Below are 27,472 nucleotides of genomic sequence, written 5' to 3' on the forward strand. Positions count from 1 at the left end.
AGAGTGGACTTAAGTCAGTTCTACCATTCAGTGATCACCTCTTCCCACCCCAGGCTGCATTTTCAATTAGCTGAGACATCACCAAAATGCTCTTGAAAGCCACATGGCACATATAGGAAGACATTACAAGCAAACACCCAGCAAGCACTTAATGATATGCTGCTGCTTTTTAGCTAACACCTGGGTAGCAGACAGCTGGAAGCCTCATTCAAACTCATTTTTCTTATTTCAGAATCAAAGGTTTGCAATGGCAAGGGGTATAACTAAGTGGGCAGGTTAAACAAAAGCAGCAGCACACATTAAGAGCATGAAACCGCAGCACTCTGTGCATCTCCCAGAGGGAAAATCCGTTCTGATGCTGTCAGGGGCAAGCTGGTGAATCCTACGGTGCTGATATTCTTTTCTTGTTTACTTTAAGGCATGCAAAGTTCTCTCCTACACAAAATGAATACCTTGGCAAGGTTTCTAATGTGCACTTCCCCACATATCATTTTCTCAACTGGTGGGCCTAGAGGGCTGGGGGGGGGGGGGGGGGGGAAAGATGGCAGCAGCGCCTTAGGCTCCAGCTGGGACTAGGCTGCAGGAACTGGGGGTGAGGATGAGACGGGGGAAAAAAAATTGTCTTCAGTCCTAATCAGAGCTCCAGAGACAGGGGGGAGGTATCTTCAGCCCTGATCAGCAGACTCAGAGGGAAAAAGAGGAGAGAGGCCTGCAAGGAGTAGGGAGGTGTTGAGAGCAGTGGCGGAGGCAACATGAGCGGATTGAACATAAGGTGGGGTGGGGAGGCAGCGTTTGTGCACTTAGCAGGGGAGAAGCCCACTCAACAGGTACTCCTGCCACCTCCATCCCCTCCCCAAAAAACAATTCCTGTGGGTGGTAGAGGAAGTGGGAGTATATGGCCAGGGTATTTCATCCTTGTAAGTCCTAGAGGAGTTTTAGAATCTCTGGTCCTTGTACTACAGTTCTGTACTTTAGACCAACACAACCTCACAGCTGTATTTCCACTTTGGGCCACATTCCCACCTCAATCTCAGGCTGATGCAGCAAGGTGTTCTGTGTGCAGAAAACACGCATTCCTAAATGGGAGTACTGTTTGGCACCCTCACATAGAAATCCCAGGCAAATGTGGGCCTGGCCCAGCCCGGATTTTTTTTTTTTAGTGCTGTGCTGGCATAAACACCCAAAAAAAGTAAAAAAAAAAAAAAAAAAAAAAGGGACAAAAAATGTCAGCTGAATAAGAACATACTAATCTAAGTGACAGTGGGGTCACTTAGCCGAATAAGTTCTGACTTATCCGGCTAAGTGGCAGCAGCAAATTGTGGCCAGATAGCCGGATAAGTCAGTACTTATCAGACTAAGGGGTGGCAGCTGCCACTTAGCTGGATAAGTACTCTCCTCCATACTGGGCACTTTCTGGAATTAAATGCACGTGTAATGCATTAGCATATCATTAACTTGCTGCATTAAGAGTTTAAAAAAATGTTAATCTGAGCATTAAAACTGCACTAAAATTCAGTACAGAATGTTTTAAAGGCCAGATTTCTGCATTGGCCTATCTGAGGGTTAAGGTGTCCATGGAGGTTTCTTCTTTTATGCTTATGGAAACAATCTGGTCTCAAGTTCTAATTCAACATTCACTTTTAATCCACAAAAGTACTTAAACACACTGGGGTCGATAGTCCAAAAAAAAAAAAAAAAAAGTTGCCCAGCTCACTAACAGGCAGATACAGTACAATGCGCTCCGGATGCCGGCAAAATTGAGCGTCCGGTTTTCAACCCGCGAGCCGATTTTACATTTTTTACTTTTGGGACCTCCGACTTAATATCGCCATGATACTAAGTCAGAGGGTGTACAGAAGAGCAGTTTTTACCAAAAGTAAAAAATAATAAAAAAAATTAAAATCAGCCTGCGGGTTGAAAACCGGACGCTCAATTTTGCCGGTGTCCGGTTTCCGAACCCGTGGCTGTCAGCGGGTTTGAGAACAGATGCTGGCAAAATTGAGCATCAGCTGTCAAACTCACTGACAGTCACCACGGGACCTCATTTGAATACTAAATCACGCGCACAGGAGAGTGGCCTGTGTGCACGCCGGGAGAGCGGGTGCTCTCCTGCGACTTTTACTTTATCGGCCTGTTTGGGAGTTAGTTGGATATATTTTGTGCAGTTGACATTTTCTCCCAGAATAATTTGGTTTGGTAGGAAATTTGTGTCACAAACTTGTGCACACAAAATTTACCGGCATGAAAAGAGGCGGGGCTGGAGGCATTCCCAGGGCGTGGCTAAACTTTATGCGCTCTGAGTTGTTTAGACTTGGGGAGCATAGTAATGTTGCAGTGAGCAGGCGGAACTTTGGTTTCCAAGTGGTAATTAGCACTATATCGTAGTGCTACACACACATAAGGCTTTCACAGTAACTATGCAATGTAGCAGGCCGCTTTAAAACAGAAGCAGCATGGCCCACATAGCTATGGCAGATTTTAAACAAGTCTCTGCTTTTCATACTCATTTTCCCCTTTTAAGAGTTTTTTTTTTTTAAATAATAAAACAGGATCATCAGAAACCAGGGTGTGGCTCTTCACTATTGAACAAAATTGTGACAGGAAGTGCTGTAAATCCTCCCGACTCGACATTTATAGGATTCTGTTTCTGAAAGACTAAATTAAAATAATGCATTCTATTTTTAAAGCCCTGCTATCAAACAATGAAAAGTCAATAATTGACAGCAGGCAAGTGTTTTGCTTTCCACCCTGGGACGCAGCACCTGACTTCTCTAGGAAAGTGGTTGTCGCAGGGAGAAAAAAAAAAAAAAGCCACACAGGAAACAGTGTCAAATATGATGAACTTCTCGTAAAGATCAGGAAGGCATGAGAAGCAGCACGGAGTATGCCTTCTAGGTAAGGGCTAGGTAGATAAGCAGAACAAAGTGAAAACAGAGAAAGATTTCCAAACCAACACTTTCATCCTTCTTTAAAACTGCAGGAGAAAAAGCTCGAGACTGAAAGATGGCCTGCCCAATCCGTTCCTACCTGTCTTGTCGTGCTCTTGGCACCTTGTTTCTTCACAAGCCAGTGTCTTACCACATGGACAAGAGGTGTCGACCCACCAGGATTTGTACATCAATAGGCGCTGGATGGCTTCATCTTCAAATAAGTCAGCCCTGGAAGACAAGATAACCAGCGCTCACACAACAGCACGAGAAGAGTCAGAGCCAAGGCTCGCCGAGGTAACTCCTCCTACTGCTGCTGAAGCAGATAACACATCCTGACGTACACCTGCAAAGATACTTAGCCCGCACATGAAAAAGGCCGAGTGATTCTTGCATGATCACGTGAAATAAAGTTAGTTCTAATTTAAATGCCTAGTAAGAATTTCTAAAGCCCAAGCTGACTAAGCCACCTGCCTCAAACAGTTACTACATTTTTAGATTTCACTCCAACTTATTTTGCCACAGCAAAGTCAGTCACATTATTTTATATCTGAGTAGTAAAAAAAAAACAAACCTTACCTAGTCATAAAGGTACCATTTGAAACCACTACAGAAACTTGGGTAAAATTCGTTTTCAGAATATTTATTTCACACAAAATAAAAATGTTGAAAGTAATTTATTGCTGGAAGAAAACATCCTTTGCAAGGTTCTCATTTGAAGATGCATAAAAGCGAATAACTGTCTGGACTGTGTTATACTTATGCCCAAACATTTCATTTTCTTTAAACACCCGGACCAAAGTTGTTATTAGACAGGACCTACACCAGAAACCCACCTCCAGAATGCATCTCAAGGCTTTTCAGCCCCATGTATGTCCCAGAATCCTGAAACAGCAATGGAAAAGGAAATACCACTCTATGTGCCGTTTCCCAATTAAGCTGGTTTTTAATTTTTAATTAACAGAAAATTTAATTAACAGAAAATTAAAAATTAAAAATTAAAAACCAGCTTAATTGGGAAACGGCACATAGATTGGTATTTCCTTTTCCATTGCTGATTTGGTTTTTGTTGGAAATTATGTGTTCTTTTTTGAGTCGTGCCAGAATCCTGAAACACAGACATTTTCAAAAGCAGACAATGCTTATTCAGAGGAGAGAGGCAGAATTCCACCATGGATCCATATTTTTACTTGCTTGTTCTCTCTTCAGCTGGTGCAGTACTGAGAATGTCTATAAAGGCTTAAGGTATTCAGCACACAGATAGGCTGATGCAATATTGGCGCGCGTTAAACGGGCGCTCATGACTGAGTGCCCGCTCTCAACGCCACCAAGCCACCTCTCCCACGCACCCGATTTAATATTTAAAACGGGCTGCCGCAGTAAAAAGGACATGCTACGGAAAACCGTGCTTCTCTAGAGCCTCCTCGGCAGCGGGTTAGGAAAACAGATGCTCAATTTTACCAGTGTCCGTTTTCCTAACCTGACCGCCAGCAACATTCTATTTATTTATTTCCGGTTCTCCTTTTCTTGGTTCCTCCGATTTACTATTGCCACGATATCGTGTCTGAAGAAAAACAGACAAGCTGCTTTTCTGTTGACTTTTGGAGCTCCTCTAGAATTAACACCTGCTCTAGGGCAGGCATTAATTTGCACTTTTTTTTTTTTTTTGCCATCGGAGGGTAATAGTTAATAGTGCTCAACATGAATTCACATGTGATGAGCACTATTAGCTACACGCTAATCCCCTTATTGCATGAAGGGTTTTGGATGTGCGTCCAAAACGCGCATCCAAGTGCACGTAAAGCCTTGCGCTCGGCCTAGTGCATTATATTGCATCGGCCTGAGTGTATTTCTGTTACTGCAGTGTTTGTGAAAGTGTTAAAGCAGTGATCTATCCCAGGGATGAGCAAACGTTTTGAGCCATGACTCCTCCCCTTCCATTCATGCAATTCATTTGGATCCCCCAAGATGGGATACTTCTGTACGAAGATGTGTAGATGTGCGAGTGTGCTCAGCCCTGGGATATATACACACACACACACACACACACGAAGGATATTCACCAGGCAACCACACTGCCAACCAGTAGCTTACAGCCCCCATTTTCTTTCAGTTGCTGAAAGGAGTAAGCTCATATGGACCAAAGTTGTTGTTAGACAGGACCTACACCAGAAACCCACCTCCAGAATGCATCTCAAGGTATGTCCCAGAGTCCTGAAACACAGACGTTTTCAAAAGCAGACAATACTTATGCAGTGGGGAGAGGTAGAATTGGAGTGGAGTAGCCGCCTAGTGATCAGGGCCCTCGTTGGTTGCTGTTTGAATCCAATTCCCCTTTTCCCCCTGCGTTGAAGCAGAGAGCAATGATGGAGTTGCATCAACAGTATGAAGGCTTATTGGTTAAGGGTATTAGCCACTGCACCAGCAAGTCACCCTATGCACTCTTTTCTTCATTTCCACCCTCTAACCTTTAGGGAGCCACAGTGTTTATCCCATTCCCCTTTGAAGTCTTTCACTGTTTTTGTCTTTACCACCTCCTCCGGGAGGACATTCCAGACATCCACCACCCTCTTCGTGAAGAAATATTTCCTGACGTTATCTCCGATTCGTCCTCCCTAGAGTTTCATTTTGTGACCCCCTAGTTCTACTGATTTCTTTCCAACGGAAAATGTTTGTCAACTGTGCATCATTAAAATTTTTCAGGTATCTGAAGGTCTGTATCATATCTCCCCTGCATGCCTCTCCGTTTAGGTCCTTGAACCTCTCCTCATCAGTCATTTGATGGAGACCCACCACCATTTTGGTCTCCCTTTTCTGGATCACCTCCATCTTGTTTCTGTCCCTTTTGAGATACGGTCTCCAGAACTGAACACAGTACTCCAGGTGAGGCCTCACCAAGGGCCTTATCACCTTTTTCTTACTGGTTATTCCTCTCTTTGCAGCCCAGCATTCTTCTGGCTTTAGCTTTGCCGTCTTCAGATCGCTAAACCCTTATCACCCCAAAATCTCTCTCTTGTCAGTCCTTCACCCCCCCCCCCCCCCCCCCCCCCCCCAAATCACATACAGCTCTTTCGGATTACTGAACTCCAGCTGAACGACTCTGCACTTCTTGGCACTGAATCCCAGCTGCTAGGGCTAGGACTTGCAGACCCCCCTAATTTTACAGCCACCCTTCCCCCCCTGTTAGCTTCAACCCTTAAAACCCCACTGCTTGGCCTACAATTTTTTATTTATTTATTTATCTTTTTACTACTTCCACCTCCTCCACAGCAGAAGTAAATTTACACCACAGGCCCCGACCCGCCCTCACTCCACCCTTTGTGGAAACTTTCCACTCCTGTGCGCAGAAGGAGATACATCCATGGGCAGCTTATAAAATCTGTTCTGCATGCGCCAGCCCAACCTGCGCGCATATCCTTCCACTTTTGGCACACGGGGCCTTTAAAATCTACCTTTCAGTCTTTATTCTCCCTTCCCTCTCCATTTCCTCATACTCTCTAGCCTATTTGCCCATTCCGCCTCCCCAATCTCACCACTTCCTTTCCCCCCCCCCCCAGCGGGCAACAGCCATGATCTCTTTCCTTGGGTAAGAACCCAGCAGCAGCAGCAGCAGCAGAACTTCTCCCAGGCTGAGACCCGAGGGTGGCAGCTCTTCCCATGTCCAGTTCTGTGTACAGGACGCGGCTCCCCACCTGGTCCTGCCGCAGCAGAAGCAGCTCCTCTCCCGGCCCACCGAACGTGATGCGCGGCTGAGCTGGGGCACGCCCACGATGATGCCACTACATTCTGGTAGCTCCCGCCTGATCGCGCAGGGCCTCCAGCAAAACTTGACAGCATAGCCATTTTTTTCTTCCCTGACTGGACAGCCAGTGCCTCCTCCTCCCCCCCCCCCCTTCACGATTGTTCAGGCCCCTCCAGTTTGCTGACCCCTGATCTATCCTACTTGTTTGGGTCATCCAGTTTTATTTTCACATGGGTTACCAGGGATTTCTCGATTGCAATTTTTAAATTTGTCTATTTTATTCATTTTATTTTAGTTTGATTCAAAATATACCTAATGATAATTATTGTTACTCCAATGCAAATTAATTATTATTTATGCTGTCTATTTTGGCCTGTTTTTACCCTTATTGCTGCTACACACACACACCCCTAATGGTAATGTCTGTTACCCTGTTACCCCAATGCTAATGACTGCTACTATACCACTACTTATACCCTCTATTCCCTCTTATTACACTTATATCTATTTTAGCCCTGTGTTTACCCATATTACTGCTATAATCATCCTATGACATCTCTCTAATCACTCACTGTACCTGTCTAAAGAACAGGACTTCCTTTCCACACCTTTATTTAATTTAATACCCTCTTAAGGCCTTTCTTCTTCCAGCTGAATCAGCTTCCAAGTTCATGGTCCTTGTTTTATGTAACTTTTTGCTTCCTCTGATTATAAAAAGTTGTTCCTTATGTTATATTTATCTACCCCCTGTTCGATGTAAACCGACCTGATATGGTATTCAACCTTGAAGGTTGGTATAGAAAAATGTTAAATAAATAAATAAACATTTCAAATTATTTGTAAACAGATGTGAGATGTAAATCAAACACTGGTATATAAAAACAAATAAAATAGTTATGATTTCACTTTGTCTATTATGTTTTGCTAAATTTTATGTATATTGTATAGATATTTGATTTATACTGTAATTTTTGGTAGTTGTTAGATACCTGCCTGAAGCATTTGGGAAGTGTGGTTAAATTAAAAAAAAAAAAAAAAGAAAAAGCAAGAAACAAAGCTGAGCTCTGCAGTGACCGGCAGTAGAACTGGAACAGAGGTCTTTAGTAATCCTGAAAGGAAAAATACACCTGTCAACCTATCAAGAGTCAGAGCAAGTCTTGACAAGAGACAAAACGGTTTGAATGGAAGTGAGAGACGAAGGAGCAGGTGCTGTGGGAACTGTTAGCACAGGAAGCCAGCACCAGGGCAGCTGTTTAGAATAAATCGCTGGAAGCACAGCACAGGCTGCAGAGAGCAGGAGCAGCAAGGCTCAAAACCCCACTTACTGCTGCTGGAAACGAGAAGTGGCTAAGACAAGAGCTCTCGATCTTTCATTTTGCGCACTGTGATAATGGTAATTCTCTCTCCACAGAGGAACAGCACTCAGAGAGGTGCCATTTCACGGTCAGGAGGCGGCATTACAGCAAGTGGGGGGAAAAAAAAACCAAAAAACCTCAGCATCTGCATGGTGGGCACTGGAGTTATGCAGAAATAAAGCTGCCACCTGCAATGTGTGCGGACTTTTCTTTCTATGTAGCTATGTGGACTAACACGGCAGCCCCATTGCTTTGTTCAAGTGACAAAATGAGGGACGTTTGCCCCAACTTTCCCCCCTCCACGCCCAAGGATAACACGGCACAGTGGATGATGGGGTAAATCACGCTCAATCCTGCTCCTCCAATCACAGCCGCAAACACCTGCACAGAACTTGAAAGAGAAAACTGCAAACGTCCTTCCCCTTCTGATCTCACTCTTACGCAGCAAGCAAATGTTCAACTGTGATGTAACGACATAAAGATCGATATGCAAAGGGTTTTGTTTTTGTTTTGGAGTTAACCAACCAAAACCGAGATTTAACTAAATTTTCCCCTGGCCCCTCATCTAAAATTTTGTTGGGGCAACTTATTGCCTGCACAAAATTTATCAGGTTTAAAAAAAAAAAAAAGAGATAGTGCAAGGAGCGTTCCCAGGGCAGTGCTATCAGTGCTGCTTGAACAAAAGGAGGAGCGCTGGCGTGCTGCAGAAAGGAGAAGTCCCGTCAGCCGCGTGGGACCAGAGGAGGCGGCTGCTGCCACTTGTGGGTTCAAGGTAGGAGGGGAAATTGGGTGAGCATGTGAGAGAGAGTGGTGGTGGGTGTGAGGGACAGAAGCAACAGAGTGTAAGTGGGTATGTGTGTGGGGGCATGGATGTAAGAGAGTGTGTGCATGTAGGAGAATGGGCCTGTGTGCTGAGAGAGGAGAAATGTGTGCCTATACCCTTGAGAAGCTCAAGGAGACTCAAAATCTAAAAGTTCACAGATATGCTGCTCTGCCAATTTAGCCTGTAATGGAACAAAATGCCTTTTCAAAAAATATTTTTAAACCTTTTTATTTCTTGCTTTTATTGTCCTGTTACTTTGATGTCCTGATCCCAGCTCAGTTTATTTCATGTTTTTTTTGTATTCCATTCTCTTTAAAAAAAAAAAAATGTTTCCTTATTTAATCATTCTTCATTTGCTCTCCCTCTGATCTCTTATCCATTTTATCTTCTCAGAATTTCTTCTCTTGCTGATCTCATTCACTTAATTCCTTTTACTTTTGTTTCTCTTTGTCCTACATCATGGTATTTGCCCCACTCTTCCTAACCTCCTCCTCACCCACATACAGTACATCCCTCCGTAAAGCTTGGAAGCTGGAAATGAAGAAAAGGGTGCTTGGAGCAGCAGTAACTACCCTTAATCAGAAGACATGGGATTATTACCATTAACTGATTAGCCTTGATGCTTCTGGTGCAACTGCAACATCGCTCTCCGCTTCAACGGTGGGGGGGGAAGGAAGAGGGGAATTGGATTCAGACAACAGCCAATGCTGGTCTCCAACTTTCACGGTCCAGGGTACTGATACGCAGACATCAGGGAAAAACACACAGGACTGCTTCTACAGCCAAGACTAACAGTAAAGCACTTTCAAGCAGCTTGCCCGATTGTAAATATTACTACCCTTAACATAAGGCTTGGGGGGAGGTAACCAGCATGGTACGGCAGTTACTACCCTAAACAGAGACATGGGGGTAACCTGAAGGGAGTGGTGGTTACTACCATAGGAAACTTGTTGGGCAGAATGGATGGACCATTTGGTCTTTTTCTGCCATTGTTACTATATTACACTCATCTCGGACCCTTCCTAACACATACACATGCTTCATTCCACTCCACCTCTCACACTTAACAGTATAGCCACCTCATTCCCCTCATAACACATAAGAACATGCCATACTGGGTCAGACCAAGGGTCCATCAAGCCCAGCATCCTGTTTCCAACAGTGGCCAATCCAGGCCATAAGAACCTGGCAAGTACCCAAAAACGAAGTCTATTCCATGTTACCATAGAAAATAGCCACTGCTATTAGCAAAGTCAACTTAATTAATAGCAGGTAATGGACTTCTCCTCCAAGAACTTATCCAATCCTCTTTTAAACACATATCCCTCCCCACCTCTCTAACACACACAACCTAGCTCCTACACACTACAAATCCGCCATCATCTTTTGTCTCCATCGCCATGCATTTCCATTCCCTCATCTCTACCTTCCCCCATCCCTGTCACCACCCCTCCCTCATCTCTCCTCCACCTGTCAATCTATCACTTCTTTACCATCCTTCAGGCACCTGTCACTTTTCTCCTCATCTCTTCTTTTCCCCCTCCACACTTCCCTTCCTCATCCTTTTCTCTTCCAGCCCTCCTACCTCCCGAAATTCACTTGAACAGCAACCTACCTCCTCCTTATTTAAAAAGGAACAGACTGCAGCGGTCGGGCAGCACCTCAACTGTTCAGATAGCAACAGCCACATGGGCTGTACAGTAACTCCATGCTATTTTGAACTGACTTACTAGGCAAGTGGGACCATCCTTTTGGGTGGGGAGAAGGGGAGGCCATGAGAAAAGGGTGGGGGGGGGAATTTGGAGGCAACTGCCCAGCTAATTCACTCCCAACATCACTTCCTCAGCGCCTGTAGGGTTATGGAAACCAACTGGGCAATGCAAGCAGACAAGTGAAAAGGTGGCTGTACTTACTACTGGCACAGACCAGCTGAAAAAAAGCCCTGGTAATAACATTGTCCAGAGAATTGGGTTGTGTTTTCTGAGTAAAGTTACCCTAATACTGAGAAAGCCAGCAAGCAGGAAACTTACTTATTTAACATTTTTATATACCGACCTTCATGAAAGAAATTCATATCAGATCGGTTTACAAATAACATGGGGGAATAACATGTTATCTTATTTATCTATTTATCTTAGCTATCTTATCTTAGTTATCTTAGCTAGATAACTATCTTATATATTCAGCACAATGATTATCTGGACAAGTTCTGTTGAATATCCAATTAAGATATCCTGATAACTTTCCCACTCACTGGCTTACTCAATATGGACTTCATTTTATTTATTTAACGTGTTTTGTATACAATCATTCCGTTTTCACCATCATGACTTCTTTTGATGGTTCAATGGGTCAAGTATACAAGTAATATCACAGATTTACAGGCAGAGGGTAGGACCTGGAAAATATTTATTTATTTATTTTTAAATACCAACATTCTTGTATAATATACAAATCATACCGGTTTACATTAACAGGACCTGGAAAATATTTGCTTTTTAATAGTCTGCATTTTTTTTTTTAATATTCTATGTTTTAAATCATAAGCTGACCAAACATTGAAGGAAAATGCCATTTTTCTCATGTAGTTTATAAGATATCAAAAATATATTCAATTTTACAGCTGAATGGGCCTTGGTGTGCCATGGAAACAGTGCACTCAGGTCCAGAGAGGGAGGAGGGTGGTAGCTACTATAGAGCTGGCTGCAACATTGCCTCCTACTGCCCATCAAGTGGCACTGAGCATGTTACGTCACAGGAAGCACCCCTTCCAGTCCTCAGACCATCAGTGTTTTCTGGGGCCACTGGAGCACACTAGCTGGAGTGGAGTGGTATGTTGAAGACAGCTAAACTGAAAGTGGAAAAGGCAAAACATTTTACATACACACCTCCTAGCAGCCTCATACAAAGGTCTGGAGTAAGACAAGTACCAGAGAAACTTCCATTTATTTTAGCACAGACTCCTTTGTAATCTTCATCTGAGAAGCTCCTGAGCATGTTATAAGCAGCCCTGCATTACATCCAGTCATTCATCCCGTTCCAGGTTAACACCAGCACATCTTCCTAGCACAGGGGGACAGGATAAAGCAAAGGCACAATCCCAAATTAAGGCTAAATCTTTCAACTACCCCAAGCCAGCTTTCATTATTTCGCTTGGATTCCTGAAAGTTGCTTATCCTATAAAAAGAAACCTTTATCATTTCAACTGCATGAACCATGGTACTTGTCATCTCAAAAGCAAATTACCCTTTGCTGATTATTAAATTTAATAAAATTAGTTGACAAATCTTAAGAGGAAGCTAAGAAGCATCTTTGACGTCAGTTTATCCTGGTCTTTGTGGGGGCAATGTCATCTACTGACCACTGTTGTGAGTCAGAAGGTCAATGAGTGAGGAGAGTGGTGGCGACAGTTAGTCTACAGAACTTTGGTCATGTTTCTAAATGCTATCACCACATCCAACTTTATAGACAGTGTGTAATGGAGTGATCTAATTCCACCCACCCCTCTTCCCGTTGTATGTGCAGGACCAAGCTAAAGGTCTGGTCTACCTTAAATCGCCCACAGAGGGAGATAGCTTTGTGGGCGAGACCCTGCAGGGCAGGGGAGAATGCTGAAGGTGGGACCAGCAGGGGAGCATAAGCATGTAAGCGCAGATGAGTTCAGGAGGCCTCTACCTCTCCCAGAAGTAGCTACTATAAATCTATGCTGACCCAAAGCCCAGGGAGTGGGAAGTGTACTACAAGGTTGAAGCGCTGTAACTTGAATAAAAGTTTTACCTGCATTAGAAAAGGCTGGAGTCTGTGCGGCTTTGTGCCTCCACCCTGGGTAACACCACTCAGATTCCCATAAATGGTGTCAGTTGTGGGATTTTTTCTCTCTCTCTATGCTGGGCACAGAGAAAAAAAAACTCCAAGTTTCCACGAGAAGATTGTGAAGTTTGTTGTGTGGCCTGCCAAAGAAGTTGGCAACAAAGCAGCACTGCAGCGAAAAGGATGCAGCTCAGGGAGTACACTGAAGTATGGCAGACTGCATGAAGAAAGTTTGTCTAGCCTTGCCTATGGGCTAGGACAGAAGAAAAGCAGTGCTTGTGAACAGTCTACAAATGCACTGGAATATAGAGGCTTGTGGGCTCAGAGGAGCATAGAACCCCCCCCCCAAAAAAAAAACAAAACAACCACCACCACCACCTGAAAACTATCTTTAAACTAGCAGTGGTCTGTGGGGCCTGCAGGCTGTGTAGGTTTTTCTTTGCAGACTAAGGGAGAAGCCCCATCTGGAATTAGAACTGTTATATTAGGTAAAGACAGCACTGGCAAGGCAAGATTTTTATTGTAACTTTTTTTCCTTTTTTTTTTTTCTTTTTCTTTAAAAGCAGTTATGCCCTGTGGCTGGAGCAGGACATGGCCCAGAGTGAAAGTGAAACTGCTAGCAAGTGCACAGAAGCCAGAGAGGTTAAAGGCCTGGGCAGTACTACAGAAAACTTGGTCTGGAGCAGTGGGTGTAAAGCAGTACAAGTAGAAGAAAGAGAAACCAGTGTGCTTAAAAGAAGAGTAGCCATGTACCTTTTACACCGTGGGAGTTCCTCATTCTGGCAGAGAAGGAGAACCGGAGACGTGGCAGATGGAAAGGCCAGCTAGGCTAGTGGGGCCAGTGAAGCCACTCCCACATGCCAGAGATGCCCAGAGAGAAAAAGGCAGCAATAAATAACTGCAGCTGATTGCTCAAGTATAGGAGGTTGTAGCAGAGGTGATACAAATGGAGGAGGAGCTAAGACAACTCCCCAAAGAACACTATGGTAATGAGTGAACTGAGAAAAAACCACCAGCCTGCCAGAAGAGAAACCAGGCGAGGATGTGGGGCTCCTGGAAGCCGAAGAGGCACTGGTTGCCTTGAGTTGTATGACTGGAGCTTGACATTTCAGTCAGACTCTACAGAGGGGGCTGAAAGCAGCAATGGGGTTGAATCCCATATGGGGCATGAGTGGCAAAACGCCACAGAGGGGAAAGCAACCAAGCAGAAGAGCCAGAGTGATGGTCCTGCAATGACTGTACTACCCTAGAGCTTATGGAGGAGCTTAAGAGGACTAGCCTAAAGAAAGAAGGCTTGCAGAGATCCCTGAGAGGGAATACAGCGAAGCCAGGTAGAGGCACTGCAATGGAGAGCCCAGAAGGAGGGGCCACGGAGAGTGGTGCAAAAGAGGCTACAGAGGAGCAAAGGCATGGCACTGCTGAGGAGTCAGCGAGAGCCGCGATGGAATCACCAAAGGAAGCTGGTCATGACACTACAAATGAGGCACAAGTCACCACAGAGATGAGTGAGGAGTACTCACCACATGATCCTGCTAGGGTGGAAGTGGAATCTGGAGCTACAGACTGACTCGGATAAAGGACTGTGGGCACACACTGGAAGAGGGCCGCAGTGAGCGATACTAACCGTGTTGTCTGGGGTAACCGTAATGTATTTGGGGGGGGGGGGGGGGGGGGCGCGAGTCTGACCCTAGATTCCTGACCCCAAAAGAAAAAAGACTGGGGTGTGTAGAACTCCCTTGGATGGGATCCAGGGGGAAGCAGTGATGCTCGGTCCAACGGTTCAAAGCTGAGAGGGAGGAGTATGTAATGGATTGACCCCTTTTCCCCCCTTGTTATGTGCAGGACCAGGCTAGAGGCCCCAGTGTGCCGCAGGACACGCACCGTTCATGGCGAAGATGAAGGCCCCTGTATGCCGCAAACGGAGTATGCTCTACTCGCGGCGGAGATGAAGGACCTGGTGAGAGTGAGTGAGTGAGTGTATATATATATGTATATATGTGTGTGTGTATTTATATATGTGTGTATTTATATATGTGTGGAAGAGATTGGGAGCTCGTGTGTATGAAAAAGGGATCGTGTGTATGTGAGGGTGCTAGTCTGTGTATGTGTGACAGAGCCTGTGTGAAGGGGTGTATGAGAGAGAGAGACATAGGTAGCCTGTGTGAGGATGTATGTGTGAGAGAGAAAGGGAGCTTGTATGGGTGTGTATGCAAGAGAGAGTGAGGGAGCCTGTATGAGAGAGGGAGGGACAGAGGGAGCCTGTGTGAGGGGCAGTACCGAGAACGGGGTCAAACTCTGGGACTGGCAATAGAGTGGAAAGGGTTGAGCTTAGAGGTGGAGGAGTTGGGGCCTGAAAGGGCAAAGTGGCCAGGGGAGTAGGGAAAGCGAGTGGAAGAGACACTCTTACAGTGAATTTCTAAGGAAATTCTGCATCTCTAACATACCAATCGGTACATGAACTTGTTTGCTTTGTCAGCCACTCACACCCCCAACCATACCTGATGCAGAAATCTAAACCTAGTACACCAACAGGAGCGGCACATTTTACAAATAAAATATTTGCAAACTCAATTAGAATGAGTTTTTACAATCTTTAAAAAAAAAACAAAAAAAAAAAAACCATACCAGTTACACAAGTCAATTAACATGCACAAAAATTTTTAAAGTTTTGATCAAGTTTGGAGCTACTATTTTCAAAAAAATAAATGCAATTTTTCTCAGAGACCAAACTGCTTAGATTATCAGAATAAAATTAATGGCATTTAAAATTATAATTTAGAAACATACAAACTAACTAGAGTCTCATTTTCAGTTTAAACCAATTTTCACTCTAATTTTAGCCTGACTGAAGAGTAACTCCAGAGCAGCAGATGCAGCTCTTTGAGGCTTCTTACCACTGCTGGAAGCCAGGGCGGGACAGAGGGTGTTCTGTGCTTTGAGTCCTGCCTCTCACCAGTGAATGTGCTTGTGCCCTCGAGTGCCCCCCCTCCTCCAAGCAGAGGCAGTGCCACTGCTGCAGTGTTTAAAGTAAGCACTGCCCAGCAGGGTCCCTGGTCCCGCCCAAAAGCAGAAGCGCAGTGCTGCAGAGTGCAGGAGCCATAGCAAGCAAGCTGCTGAAGGAAGGAGGGAGGGAGGGAGGGAAGGAGGGAGGGCGGAGACTGGAGCCACCACCGGTAAGGATGAATGCTACTGTGATGGGGAGGGGCAAGAGGGAGACTGGACATGCTGCTGAGTGAGTGGGTGGGAGAATCTGCTTAAGATTGTGCTACTGTCTTGGCTTCTGTTCACCAAAATAAATCCATATTTACCCAGACAAAATGAGTTCGTTTTTTTTGCACACTGATTTCTCTCTTTGGTTTTGTCATAAGCAGCCCTGATAAAATTCCTAGGAAAACTTAAAAATAATAAAAACCGAAAATGAAGTACCCTAAACATAAACAGAAGATAAAGACTATCCAGCCCATCCAGGTTTTTTCCACAATACCGCAAGTCTTCATACTAACTCAGTAAATGACATCAGAAAAATAAATAAACACCATACACTGGCCCATCCAATCTGTCCAATTTAAATTCTTCCACTTTGTGAAGATAAGCCCCATAGGTAACCCAATACCAGCCTCCCCCACGCCTCATGTCTTCTACCTGTCCCTTCAACCATCTTCCTACCCCTAACCCTCCGTGTCAGTCTCATGCATGCCCAGAATCCATTAATGTACTGGCTGCCTCCTCCGCCACTGGTAGGCCATATCTGGCCTTACCTTCCCCTTTGATTTTTACAAGATCGATACTTAATCCGAGACCCAGATCTTCCTTCCACTCTTGCGCCTGAAATCAATGCACTTCCTCCTTATGTCATGACATGTCATTGCTCTTTATTAGCTTAGGAAAAGTTACAAGCAACTGGAATATCTCAAGTCCAAATTATATTGATTGCTTATGATTTTTGCTTTGCTTCTGTTTCTTATGTTTTATTGTAATCTGCCATGCTCAGCCTACAGTTGTAAAGGCAGAATGTAAGTATTTGAAAATAATTTAAAATTCTGATGTGCTTCCTTTGTACCACTTAAAAAGCAACTAAAAAATTTCTCCCTGTCAAACTGAGTCAAGACAGCTATGCACCCCAAAATATCTGTGTGCGCAAAGAAAATGAAAGATCATAAACCAGTTGCAGCTAAATTTAGGAGTAAAAAGTTATTCTTGAGATCAACGTCTATCATGAAGTTGCTAAGTAATTTGTGTGTGGATTTACGGGTTTCTGTATACGAATGCAAATCCCTAATGAAGTCAACACACCATACATCAGACTGGAACTCAAAATAATAAAATCCAACTACTGGACATTTCATTTGAAAAAGACAATGATTTTGCAAATTAACAATACATTTTAGATTGTGAATACACGACACAAGAGTGCTGTTCAGTTTTATCCTGCAGAAACTGCAAGGAAACAGATCTTGTATACAGGCTGCTTCTTTTTCTCCATATCACTCACAATAAAGCACATGTTTGGTTAACCACAGAAACCCAAATGAGATTCACTAAAAAGCACTAAGTTGTACCAGCAAGCGCCTCTAAGGCAACGATGGGGGAACCAAAAAAAAAAAAAAAAAGATGCCCAAAAAACAAATCAAATGATTTCAGATAAACTGTCAAAAGTTAAAACAAAAATACAAATGTAAACACCAGAATCCTGGATTTCCTTATCTTGCATTCTCATGTTGGCTTTTGCAGACACAAAAATAGAACCATGACAGCAGGGTGTCCCTGTCGTACTGAGAAAGTGACAGCCTGTTGCATAACTACACAGGCACACATGTGAAACCACCACGAAGATGGAACTTACGGATGTACGGCAGCTAGAATATGCTGCGTCAAAATATCAAAATTTGGGAGGAACCTAATCTGAGCTTTTCAGGGCCTGCAAATGCATTCGCAAAAGAAAACCACCCCATGGGATTTCTTTTTGAAAATTTGAGGTTCCGTGGGGAATGTACATACTTTTGCATCCATGTGCTTCGCAGGGGCAAGGTACATGGGGTAAAATACACGCGGGGATTTCAAAATGAAATCCTCCCCCCCCACACACTTTTCTGCCCTTGCCTCTTTTCAAGATGGCTAAAAACACGCATGCAATCATACACAGCATAATTTTAGCTGCATGCATGGGGGGTGGGTGGAACAACTTTCACAAGGCCTTATACAAGGGTAAACATGGAGAGTTTTTCTTTTTTACCCATGTAAACCATTTGAAAATATCACTCCCCATGTCGTCAGGCAGAGCGTTAGAAGCCATGTACAGGCAACGGCATCACGCTTTAATGACACAAAAGCCTGTCCATACAGCATGCAAGCTGACACGTTTTCAGTGGTATTCAAAAGCAGAGATGGGGGGGCCAAACACACCACACCGCACACAGACAAAAATACAGAAGCTACCCACCACCCAAACAAAATAAGCTAAAATTGATTATCGGACATAACTCTCTCGTTAAATGCGCTAAGACAAGCTGGAGCGAGATCTCAGCTGGATGCCCATCTCAAGGAAAGGTAAAAGAAGTTCCTCTAGGGGTCATTTATTCTTTTTTTTTTTTTTTTACAAAAAAAAAAGTACAAAGCCGCTTTTCAAAGGAGAAAGCAATGACCAGACAAAAAAAATGCAGCTTTAAGGGGAGGGGACTGGTAGGCAATTTCTATTGTAACCATAGTGACACTTTCGTGTGAGGGAATTTTTTGTCTTCTTTATTGTAATGCAAAAGCCTCACATAAACCTGTACTATTAAACAAGGAGCACTTTGCATTAAGAAACATTAAGTCAGGAGTTTATCATGGCACCAACCGCGTACCTATTCATGCTGGAGATGCTGCACTGCTATAGCCTAAAAAACAGTTGAACCTCAACTAAACTGAAGAACTGCTGAAATTCCAACTTAAAGATGTGTTGGAAAGGAGAGAGCGCGAGAGAACACTCATTTAGATGTCACATTTTTTCTGTAGACAACATTTTTTTCCCAGTCAGTTCTCATTTTTCCTCCCAGGTACGTCTGCCATCTGGGACTGTGGAACCCTGCTCCCTTCCCACCCCCCAAGACTGCCTGACAACTCCAAAAATCAAGAACCCAAAACGTGATTTCTCCTAGGAAAAAAAAAAAAAAAAACACCCTGTACTGTCTCAGTGCCTCAACATTCATGAATGAATTTAAACGGCCTACAGCTCAAGTCATGTTCTGGATCGCTCACTTAAACGCTAAATTCTATACATCCTGGGATCTGCCTATCGATCAGCAGACATATACATCCCAGGATGTACTAGTTTGTTAAAAAGTAAAAAAGCAATGAAGTCAATCATTTATGATGATTGAGAGCGTAGCTCTGAAAAGCATGTGCCTCCCCCCCCAAGGCTGCTCAGTAGACTTTGACAGATGCCGCACAGGAGCGGCTCAAGGCTGTCTGTGGAGAGGGATGAAATGCGCTCCCTCACCAAGGCACGGCACAGGTCAAATCAGCATGAGGGTCAAGGAAGGGGGGGAGCTCTTCCAGTCTGGCCCTTTCGGTGATTCAAAATGCTGCAGAGAGGGGAAAGCAGGGGTCAGAGTTCCCAGAGGAGGGGCAGACGAGAACGCCAGTGATACTATTTCTAGAAAGCTGGCAACCCTGCCACACTCCCAGGAACCCTATAAACCTGCTTCCCACATTTCCCCAGCATTTGCCCCTAGAGAAGTGGGAGATGGGGGAATGGTGGGGGATTTGTGTGTGGCAGACTCTCAACAGGTTTGTGCAAGGGTAGTAGGCGCCCTAAGTGAACCTTAGGGTCTCTCTTCCCTTCTTCCCCAGCCCTCACCACACACAATTAAAAAATTATACATTTATAACAGATTTTACATGAGAAGAGGACATTAGTTTTCTCAGGTAAAAATATAAAAATGTATATTATTTTTACATATACTACTATGGTGCCAATCAGAAAACCCTGCAACACTGTAACCCATATGATATAAGGCATATTGTACAGTGCATTCAAGACGGGCTTGGCCCTCAGAAAACCTCAAGTAAACTGAATTATAATATAGTAAACGTCCCATACCAAAACAGCACTTACAAGTATGTTTTCAAAGGCCCTTGTGCACAAGTACCAGGGTTTACGCGCGTGGCTGGGCCGTGTGCATTTTATAACGAGCATGGCCACATGCGTCAACCCCGGTATGTGCACGAGTGCCGGGCTTCTCCAAAGGAGCGGGGCAGGACCGCACCATTCGACCCTGTCCCAGGGAAGTGCACAGCGGCAGCCAGCTGGCACGCAGAGGTTACTGCTGCTCCAGAGGAGCAATAATAAAATAAACATTTTGGGAAAGTTAGGTTAGGTTTAGGGGATGGGGAGAAGGAGGAAGTTGAGGTAGGGAACTGGGGGAGGCCTGATTGCCTCGCCGCATGTATTTAGCGAAAATTCACCCGCACATGTGCGTGCATATTTTAAAATCTGGTGCGGACATGTGAAGAGAAGAGAGAACCATGTGCTTCTTTGAAAAATCGACCCCTAAATGTGAATAAGTAATACTAACTATGAAAAGGCAACACTGCAAAAGATTATACCAGGCCATAAAATACCCTTGCACATCCTATTAGGAAAGCAGAACAAGCTAGGCTGCTATAGATCTCTACACAGAAACTACATGCCAGCAGAATACCTCATATGCACAACACAGATGGAACCTCAAACACAGAATAAAGACACCATAAAGTATAAATGGAAACATGCAGACAAAAACTAAACTGGAGACCACAAGAAGCCAGACTCTATATGCAGTGCAACAATGAAAAAACCAAAAACATCATTCCTCATAAATCCAATATAAAACACAATCATAACAACCGTAATTAATAAAACTATACTATTAGAAAGAACACCTATTTCAAATAGCTGACGAACAGAACCCTCAATAATTATACAAACCGTTTTTAAAGGTTCTCATAACCAAAGTATTTCAAACAAACAGACATCAAATAATAGCCAACATTTACAAAAAAAAAAAAAAAAAAATTACCCAGGCTCCATACCTAGGATTGTCTGTGTCTGGAAATCAAACTCACACAGGCTGAGGCTCTCTCTTTGGGCCCTGGCGGGATGGGGTCCGCTGTGGCCCTGGCGGGCCTCTCTTCAGACACAGGCACTGCGTTAATCATAACTGTAGCAAGGTGAGGCAGCTGCTACAGGGTGGGGCACTTTTTGCCATCCCCAAAATTTTGCTGCCCGAGGCAGCCACCTCATCGAATGACAGAACTACTCGACACCTCAGAGCAGAAGTGTAATTAACAAAAACTGCATAAGATGCAGATACAGTAGGAAGTTATTTTGTGAGTATAGCAGAAAAGTATAGACATCGCACAGTACGAAAAAAATACGTAATGCATTCTGTATGATCCCGGGGCTCTTAGTCATTGGATGCAACCTGGTGAGAACTTTGCTGTTCCAATTTCAATAGAACAGCAAGGACGAATGAGGAAGCCAGAAGCAGGCTGTGTGGGAAACACAGATGCACTAAAGGATGCAATTATGTTTATAATTAGGAAGTCATGTAGGAGAACATGTGAAGAGAAGAGAGAAATGCAAATAATATAACTTAAAAAAATAACTCTCCCCCTGAGAACAGCCAGAGAAGGTTACCCCGAGTTTTTATTTAATACTGTGGGGAGAGTTGTAATTCAGAAAGGGGCAAAAAAAAAAAAAGAGTCATACTTAAAAACCATGAAGAATTCAGCCCACCCTGGAACTAAAATGGTTCAATAGTTGGAAGCATTTTCCAACAGAAAAAAATATTTATATCAAGATCTCAAGTACACAAACATACAATCAAATTACCCTGAAAGCAAACAGACTGACAAGGAATTAACTCAGTGGACTGTTTACTTTCAACCAAACGAAACATAATCAGAGCACCCCAATTTCCTGTGGCATATTAGTCAAGATTCTGTAGTAATTGTGTGGCAAATCTGCATAATTTTGCATAAAGATTCATCCCCCCCTACCTATGCTAAAAAAGTCATTCTTTATTCAAACCATTCAAGTTTTGAACATTTAAACTATACACAAACACAAAATTACTAAAGTACAAAAATCAATTTAAGACACGTTAAGTTTGTAACAATGAAATGTCACTTTTGTTTGTAATTAAAATAGTGCAACCATCCTTTTTATATTTTCTTGAGAAAGTCCTTGTCTTTACAAATAGATGAGCTTATGTATGCTAAAAATGCCCTTAATATCAGTGGTTTTTCATACCATTAATTACACAGAAAACATCATGCATATATACTGGACACATGGTAACAAAACACAAAAAAAGGTAGAAACATGAGCTTGAAACTTGTCAGCAGTGGTTCTAATCAAGGCTTCACTGAATTGAAATTAAATGTCCTCTCTGCCAGCTGAGAGACACTAGCAATTGCAGACTGCCAAAAAAATTCCAAGTCTTTGTAGCTGGTGTATGGTTGGCCACATATGGAGATGCAAGAATCTTTGTATAAAGATGAAATTCTTTTGATGGGACATCACTCTAGCCAGGAATTATATTAAAATCTTTGGTTTGATTTAGAGATCGAACATTCTCGTTATGATTCGCGGCAAGTAGGGCCTGCCCATGAGCCATGGTACTCAGCACCAATGCCACATTTATTTGTTGAGTTTTATATACTGTCATTTGGTAGAGCCATCATAACGGTTTACAAAAATATACATTTTTCTTAGCAGTTGTGTAACAGAAAAAACAATGTGAACAATATCAGAAATAAGCATATCAAGTCCAGAAAGCATTATTAGGTTGGATGAGGAGGGTATGCAGTTCAGGGTGAAGAGAATGTATTTATTTATTTATTTATTTTTGGTTTTTATATACCGGAAGTTCCTGTATAATATACATATCACTCCGGTTCACAGATAACAGAGATAACTATCGCCGAGATGGCGGTTTACATGGAACATATAATTAAGAGGTTTACATGGAACATATAATTAAGAGGTTTATAACAGAGTTCAGTTGAGAGTTGGAATGATCAAGACGTCTGAGGGTCAGTGTAGAATTACACTGCATGGCACAAGCAGGCCTGGGCTCAGACGCTCTATCCGAAGCGCTCTTGCCCCTCCTGGCAGTCCCTCTAGGTGCACGTTCACGGCACGTCTTAAAGGGCCAAAAGGTGGGAAACCAGAGCTCAGCACCCTTTGATGATGTCACCCATTCTGGGTATATAGATGAGACCTTCAGAGATATAATAGCTAAATTTTAACGCTAGTCTGGTAGTCCTGGTGCTGCACTGGGGGAGGAAAGACTTCTGGTCAGACATCTTGGTACTGCAGGAAATGATCCAATAGCAAGGACCTACTCTCCAGGTGATACATCCTTTTTGCGAGAGGACAATGCATCTCCCAGGGTTATTGTTCAGGAGGGTAGGGTTAGGTCGGTCTTCAAAGTTGATTGAATTATTAGGAATTTAAGAACATAAGAAATTGCCATGCTGGGTCAGACCAAGATACCATCAAGCCCAGCATCCTGTTTCCAATAGAGGCCAAACCAGGCCACAAGAACCTGGCAAGTACCCAAACACTAAGAAGATACCATGCTATTGAAGCAATTAATAGCAGTGGCTATTCCCTAAGTAAACTTGATTAATAGCTGTTAATGGACTTCTCCTCCAAGAACTTATCCAAACCTTTTTTGAACCCAGCTACACTAACCACATCCTCTGGCAACAAATTCAAGAGCTTTATTGTGCGTTGAGTGAAGGAATTTTCTCCGATTAGTCTTAAATGTGCTACTTGCTAACTTCATGGAATGCCCCCTAGTCCTTCTATTATTCGAAAGTGAAAATAACCGAGTCACATCTACTCGTTCAAGACCTCTCATGATCTTAAAAACCTTTATCATATCCCCCCTCAGCCGTCTCTTCTCCAAGCTGAACAGCCCTAACCTCTTCAGCCTTTCTTCATAGGGGACCTGTTCTATCCCCTTTATCATTTTGGTTGCCTTCTCTGTACCTTCTCCATCACAACTATATCTTTTTTGAGATGTGGCAACCAGAATTGTACACAGTATTCAAGGTGTGGTCTCACCATGGAGCGATAGAGACATTATGACATTTTCCGTTTTATTAACCATTCCCTTCCTAATAAAAAAGCAAACAATGTTAGGAATTGACTGCTGCAGCACACTGAGCCAACGATTTTAAAATATTATCCACTATGATGCCTAGATCTTTTTCCTGGGTGGTAGCTCCTAATATGGAACCTAACATCGTGTAACTACAGCAAGAGTTATTTTTCCCTATATGCAATACCTTGCACTTGTCCACATTAAATTTCATCTGCCATTTGGATGCCCAATCTTCCTGACTTGCAAGGTCCTCCTGTAATGTATCAGTCTGCTTGTGATTTAACTACTCTGAATAATTTTGTATCATCCACAAATTTGATAAACCTCACTCGTCGTATTCCTTTCCAGATCATTTATATATGTATATATTGAAAAGCACCGGTCCAAGTACAGATCCCTGAGGCCCTCCACTGTTTACCCTTTTCTACTGAGAAAATTGACCATTTAATCCTACTCTGTTTCCTGTCTTAACCAGTTTGTAATCCACGAAAGGACAACACCTCATATCCCATGACTTTAGTTTTCTTAGAAGCCTCTCATGAGGGACTTTATCAAATGCCTTCTGAAAATCCAAATATACATCTACCGGTTCACCTTTATCCACATGTTTATTAACCCCTTCAAAAAAAATGAAGCAGATTTGTTAGGCAAGACTTCCCTTGGGTAAATCCATGTTGACTGTGTTCCATTAAACCATGTCTTTCTATATGCTCTACGATTTTGATCTTGAGAATAGTTTCCACTATTTTTCCCGGCACTGAAGTCAGGCTCACTGGTCTATAGTTACCCGGATTGCCCCTGGAGCCTTTTTTAAATATTGGGGTTACATTGGCCACCCTCCAGTCTTCAGTAACAATGGATGATTTTAATGATAGGTTACAAATTTTAACTAATAGATCAGAAATTTAATTTTTGAGTTCCTTCAGTACCCTAGGATGCATACCATCCGGTCGAGGTAATTTGCTACTCTTTAGTTTGTCAATCTGGCCTACTACATCTTCCAGGTTCACAGTGATTTCGTTCAGTTCGTCTGACTCATCACCCCTGAAAACCATGTCCGGAACTGGTATCTCCCCAACATCCTCATTAGTAAACACGGAAGCAAAGAATTCATTTAGTCTTTCTGCAATGGCCTTATCTTCTCTAAGAGCCCCTTTAACCCCTCTGTCATCTAATGGTCCAACCGACTCCCTCACAGGTTTCTTGCTTTGGATATATTTTAAAACGTTTTTATTATGAGTTTTTGCCTCTATGGCCAACTTCATTTAAAATTCTCTCTTTGTCTGTCTTATCAATGTTTTACACTTACCTTGACAATGCTTATGTTTTATCCTATTTTCTTCAGATTCCAATTTTTGAAGGATTATTTTTGGCTAAAATAGCCTCTTCACCTCACCTTTTAACCATGACGGTAATCATTTTGCTTTCCTTCCACCTTTCTTAATGCGTGGAATACATATGGACTGTGTCTCTAGGATTGTATTTTTAAACAATGTCGAAGCCTGTTGAACACTTAACCTTTGCAGCTGCACCTTTCAGCTTTATTCTAACTATTTTATCAAAGTTTCCCTTTTGAAAGTTTAGTGTTAGAGCTACAGATTTACTTATTGTCCCCCTTCCAGTTATTAGTTTAAATTTGATCATGTTATGATCACTGTCGCCAAGTGGCCCCACCACAGTTACCTCTCTCACCAAATCCTGCGTTCCACTAAGCATTAAATCTAAAATAGCTCCCTCTCTTGTTGGTTCCTGAACCAATTGCTCCATGTAGCAATCATTTATTACATATCCAGGAACTTTATGTCTCTAGCAAGTCCTGATGTTTTACATTTATCCAGTCAATATTTGGGTAATTGAAATCTCCCATTATTTATTGCACTGCCAAATTGGTTTGCTTCCCTGATTTCTCTTAGCATTTCAACATCTGACCATTTTGTCCAGTGGACGATAGTAAACTCCTAACACTATACTCTTGCCCAACACACATGGGATTTCTATCCATATAGATTCTACTGAGCATTTAGTCTCTTGTATGATCTTTATCCTGTTGGACTCTATACCCTCCTGGACATAAAGTGCCACACCCCCGCCACGTTGATCCTCCCTATCATTGCGATATAATTTGTACCCTGATATAGCACTGTCCCATTGGTTATCCTCCTTCCACCAAGTCTCTGTGATGCCACTTATGTCAATCTCATCATTTGCTGCTATACACTAACTCTCCCATCTTACTTCTTAGACTTCTGGCATTGGCATACAGACATTTCAAAGTGTGTTTTTTGTTTGTTTTAACAACCTGCTTTTCAGTTTGGGATAATTCGGAATTCATTAGCTTTGGTGATTTTTTACATATAGGCATATGGACTATGTTTGCTTTTGATGGAACCTCTGTTGGGATGCCCTAACTCTCCTGTTTCATTAGTATCCTTCAAGGATACATTTCTCCAAACCATGCACTGCTGAGTGACTGTCGGCTTTCCCCCTTGTTCTAGTTTAAAAGCTGCTCTCTCCTTTTTGAAAGTTAATGCCAGCAGCTTGGTTCCACCCTGGTTAAGGTGGAGCCCATCCTTTCGGAAGAGTCTCCCCTTTCCCCAAAAGTTTCCCCAGTTCCTTACAAAGCTGAATCCCTCTTCCCTGCACCATCGTCTCATCCACGCATTGAAACTCTGGAGCTCTGCACGTGGAACAGGAAGCATTTCAGAGAATGCCACCCTGGAGGTTCTGGATTTTAGCTTCCTACCTAAAATCCTAAAATTTGGCTTCCAGAACCTCTCTCCCAGCTGAACGGCTGGTGGGCGCGAGGATCGCCTGGTAGTGTGTCTACCTGGTGTGAAGGTGGCAGACCTCACGAGATAGGATTTTAGAGAGTGCTGGGGGAAGAGCCAGCTGTCGTACTACATGTGAGTACCAATGACATAGGAAAATGTGAGAGGGAGGTTCTGGAAGCCAAATTTAGGCATTTAGATAGAAAGCTGAAATCCAGAATTGGAGCTCCTCTCTCTCCCTGGCTCTCTATCTTTGAGCTCCGTCGAGGGAACACCACCAGGTAATCCTGCAGCCGTCAGAGTTGCCCAAGAGTCGGGGGGAGATGTCGACAGTCCTGTGAACAGGCAAGCCAAATCCTGCGGGGGAATAACGGGGCAATGGCAGCAGCTGCGAGTCCAGCTGTCAATCGAGGACAGCCAGGCAAGGGTATTGCATGAGATGTCAGACCGGGAGGTTTTGAGAGCAGCACTATTGAAACTTCACCGTTAACACCTTTAATGCTACCAGGTGTGCAGAGACCGTCAGTTTTCTCGTTGAAGACTATTTGGGAAGCTATTATAGATCTGCGGAGTTCAATTTCTCAACAGTTCTCTCCCTTGGTATCAAAGTATAATGATCTGGAGGGAAAGTCTCGGTACTTTCTAACACAACAGCAGAACTGGGCCAACAGTTCTCTGTTATATGGGATCAATTGAGCTCTGTTCAACAGTCTCAGACTGCTATGATCAAAGAAAATGTTAATACTGCTTTAAAAATTGAAAATCTTGAAAATGTGAGAAATAGAAATTTAAGATTAATTAATTTTCCTAAAGTACTCCTAATACCCCCTAAGGAGATCTTTAGGAGACATTTATTGGAGATTTTAGGTTTCTGAAAATGCAATCCTTCCAGTGTCCAAAATATTCTCT

The 27,472-nt window shown here is 43.2% G+C and overlaps 1 protein-coding gene across 1 annotated transcript in view; it reads right to left on the reverse strand.

Moving 5' to 3' along the window:
• Positions 1 to 27,472, reverse strand: part of SHQ1 (SHQ1, H/ACA ribonucleoprotein assembly factor) — a 211,025-nt gene that overhangs the window by 125,251 nt on the left and 58,302 nt on the right. The window contains 1 exon segment of the mRNA XM_029601091.1: positions 3,028 to 3,158. Coding sequence (XP_029456951.1) covers positions 3,028 to 3,158 — 131 coding nt within the window.

Source organism: Rhinatrema bivittatum, chromosome 4 (genome assembly GCF_901001135.1).
Source record: "Rhinatrema bivittatum chromosome 4, aRhiBiv1.1, whole genome shotgun sequence".
Classification (NCBI taxonomy): Eukaryota; Metazoa; Chordata; class Amphibia; order Gymnophiona; family Rhinatrematidae; genus Rhinatrema; species Rhinatrema bivittatum.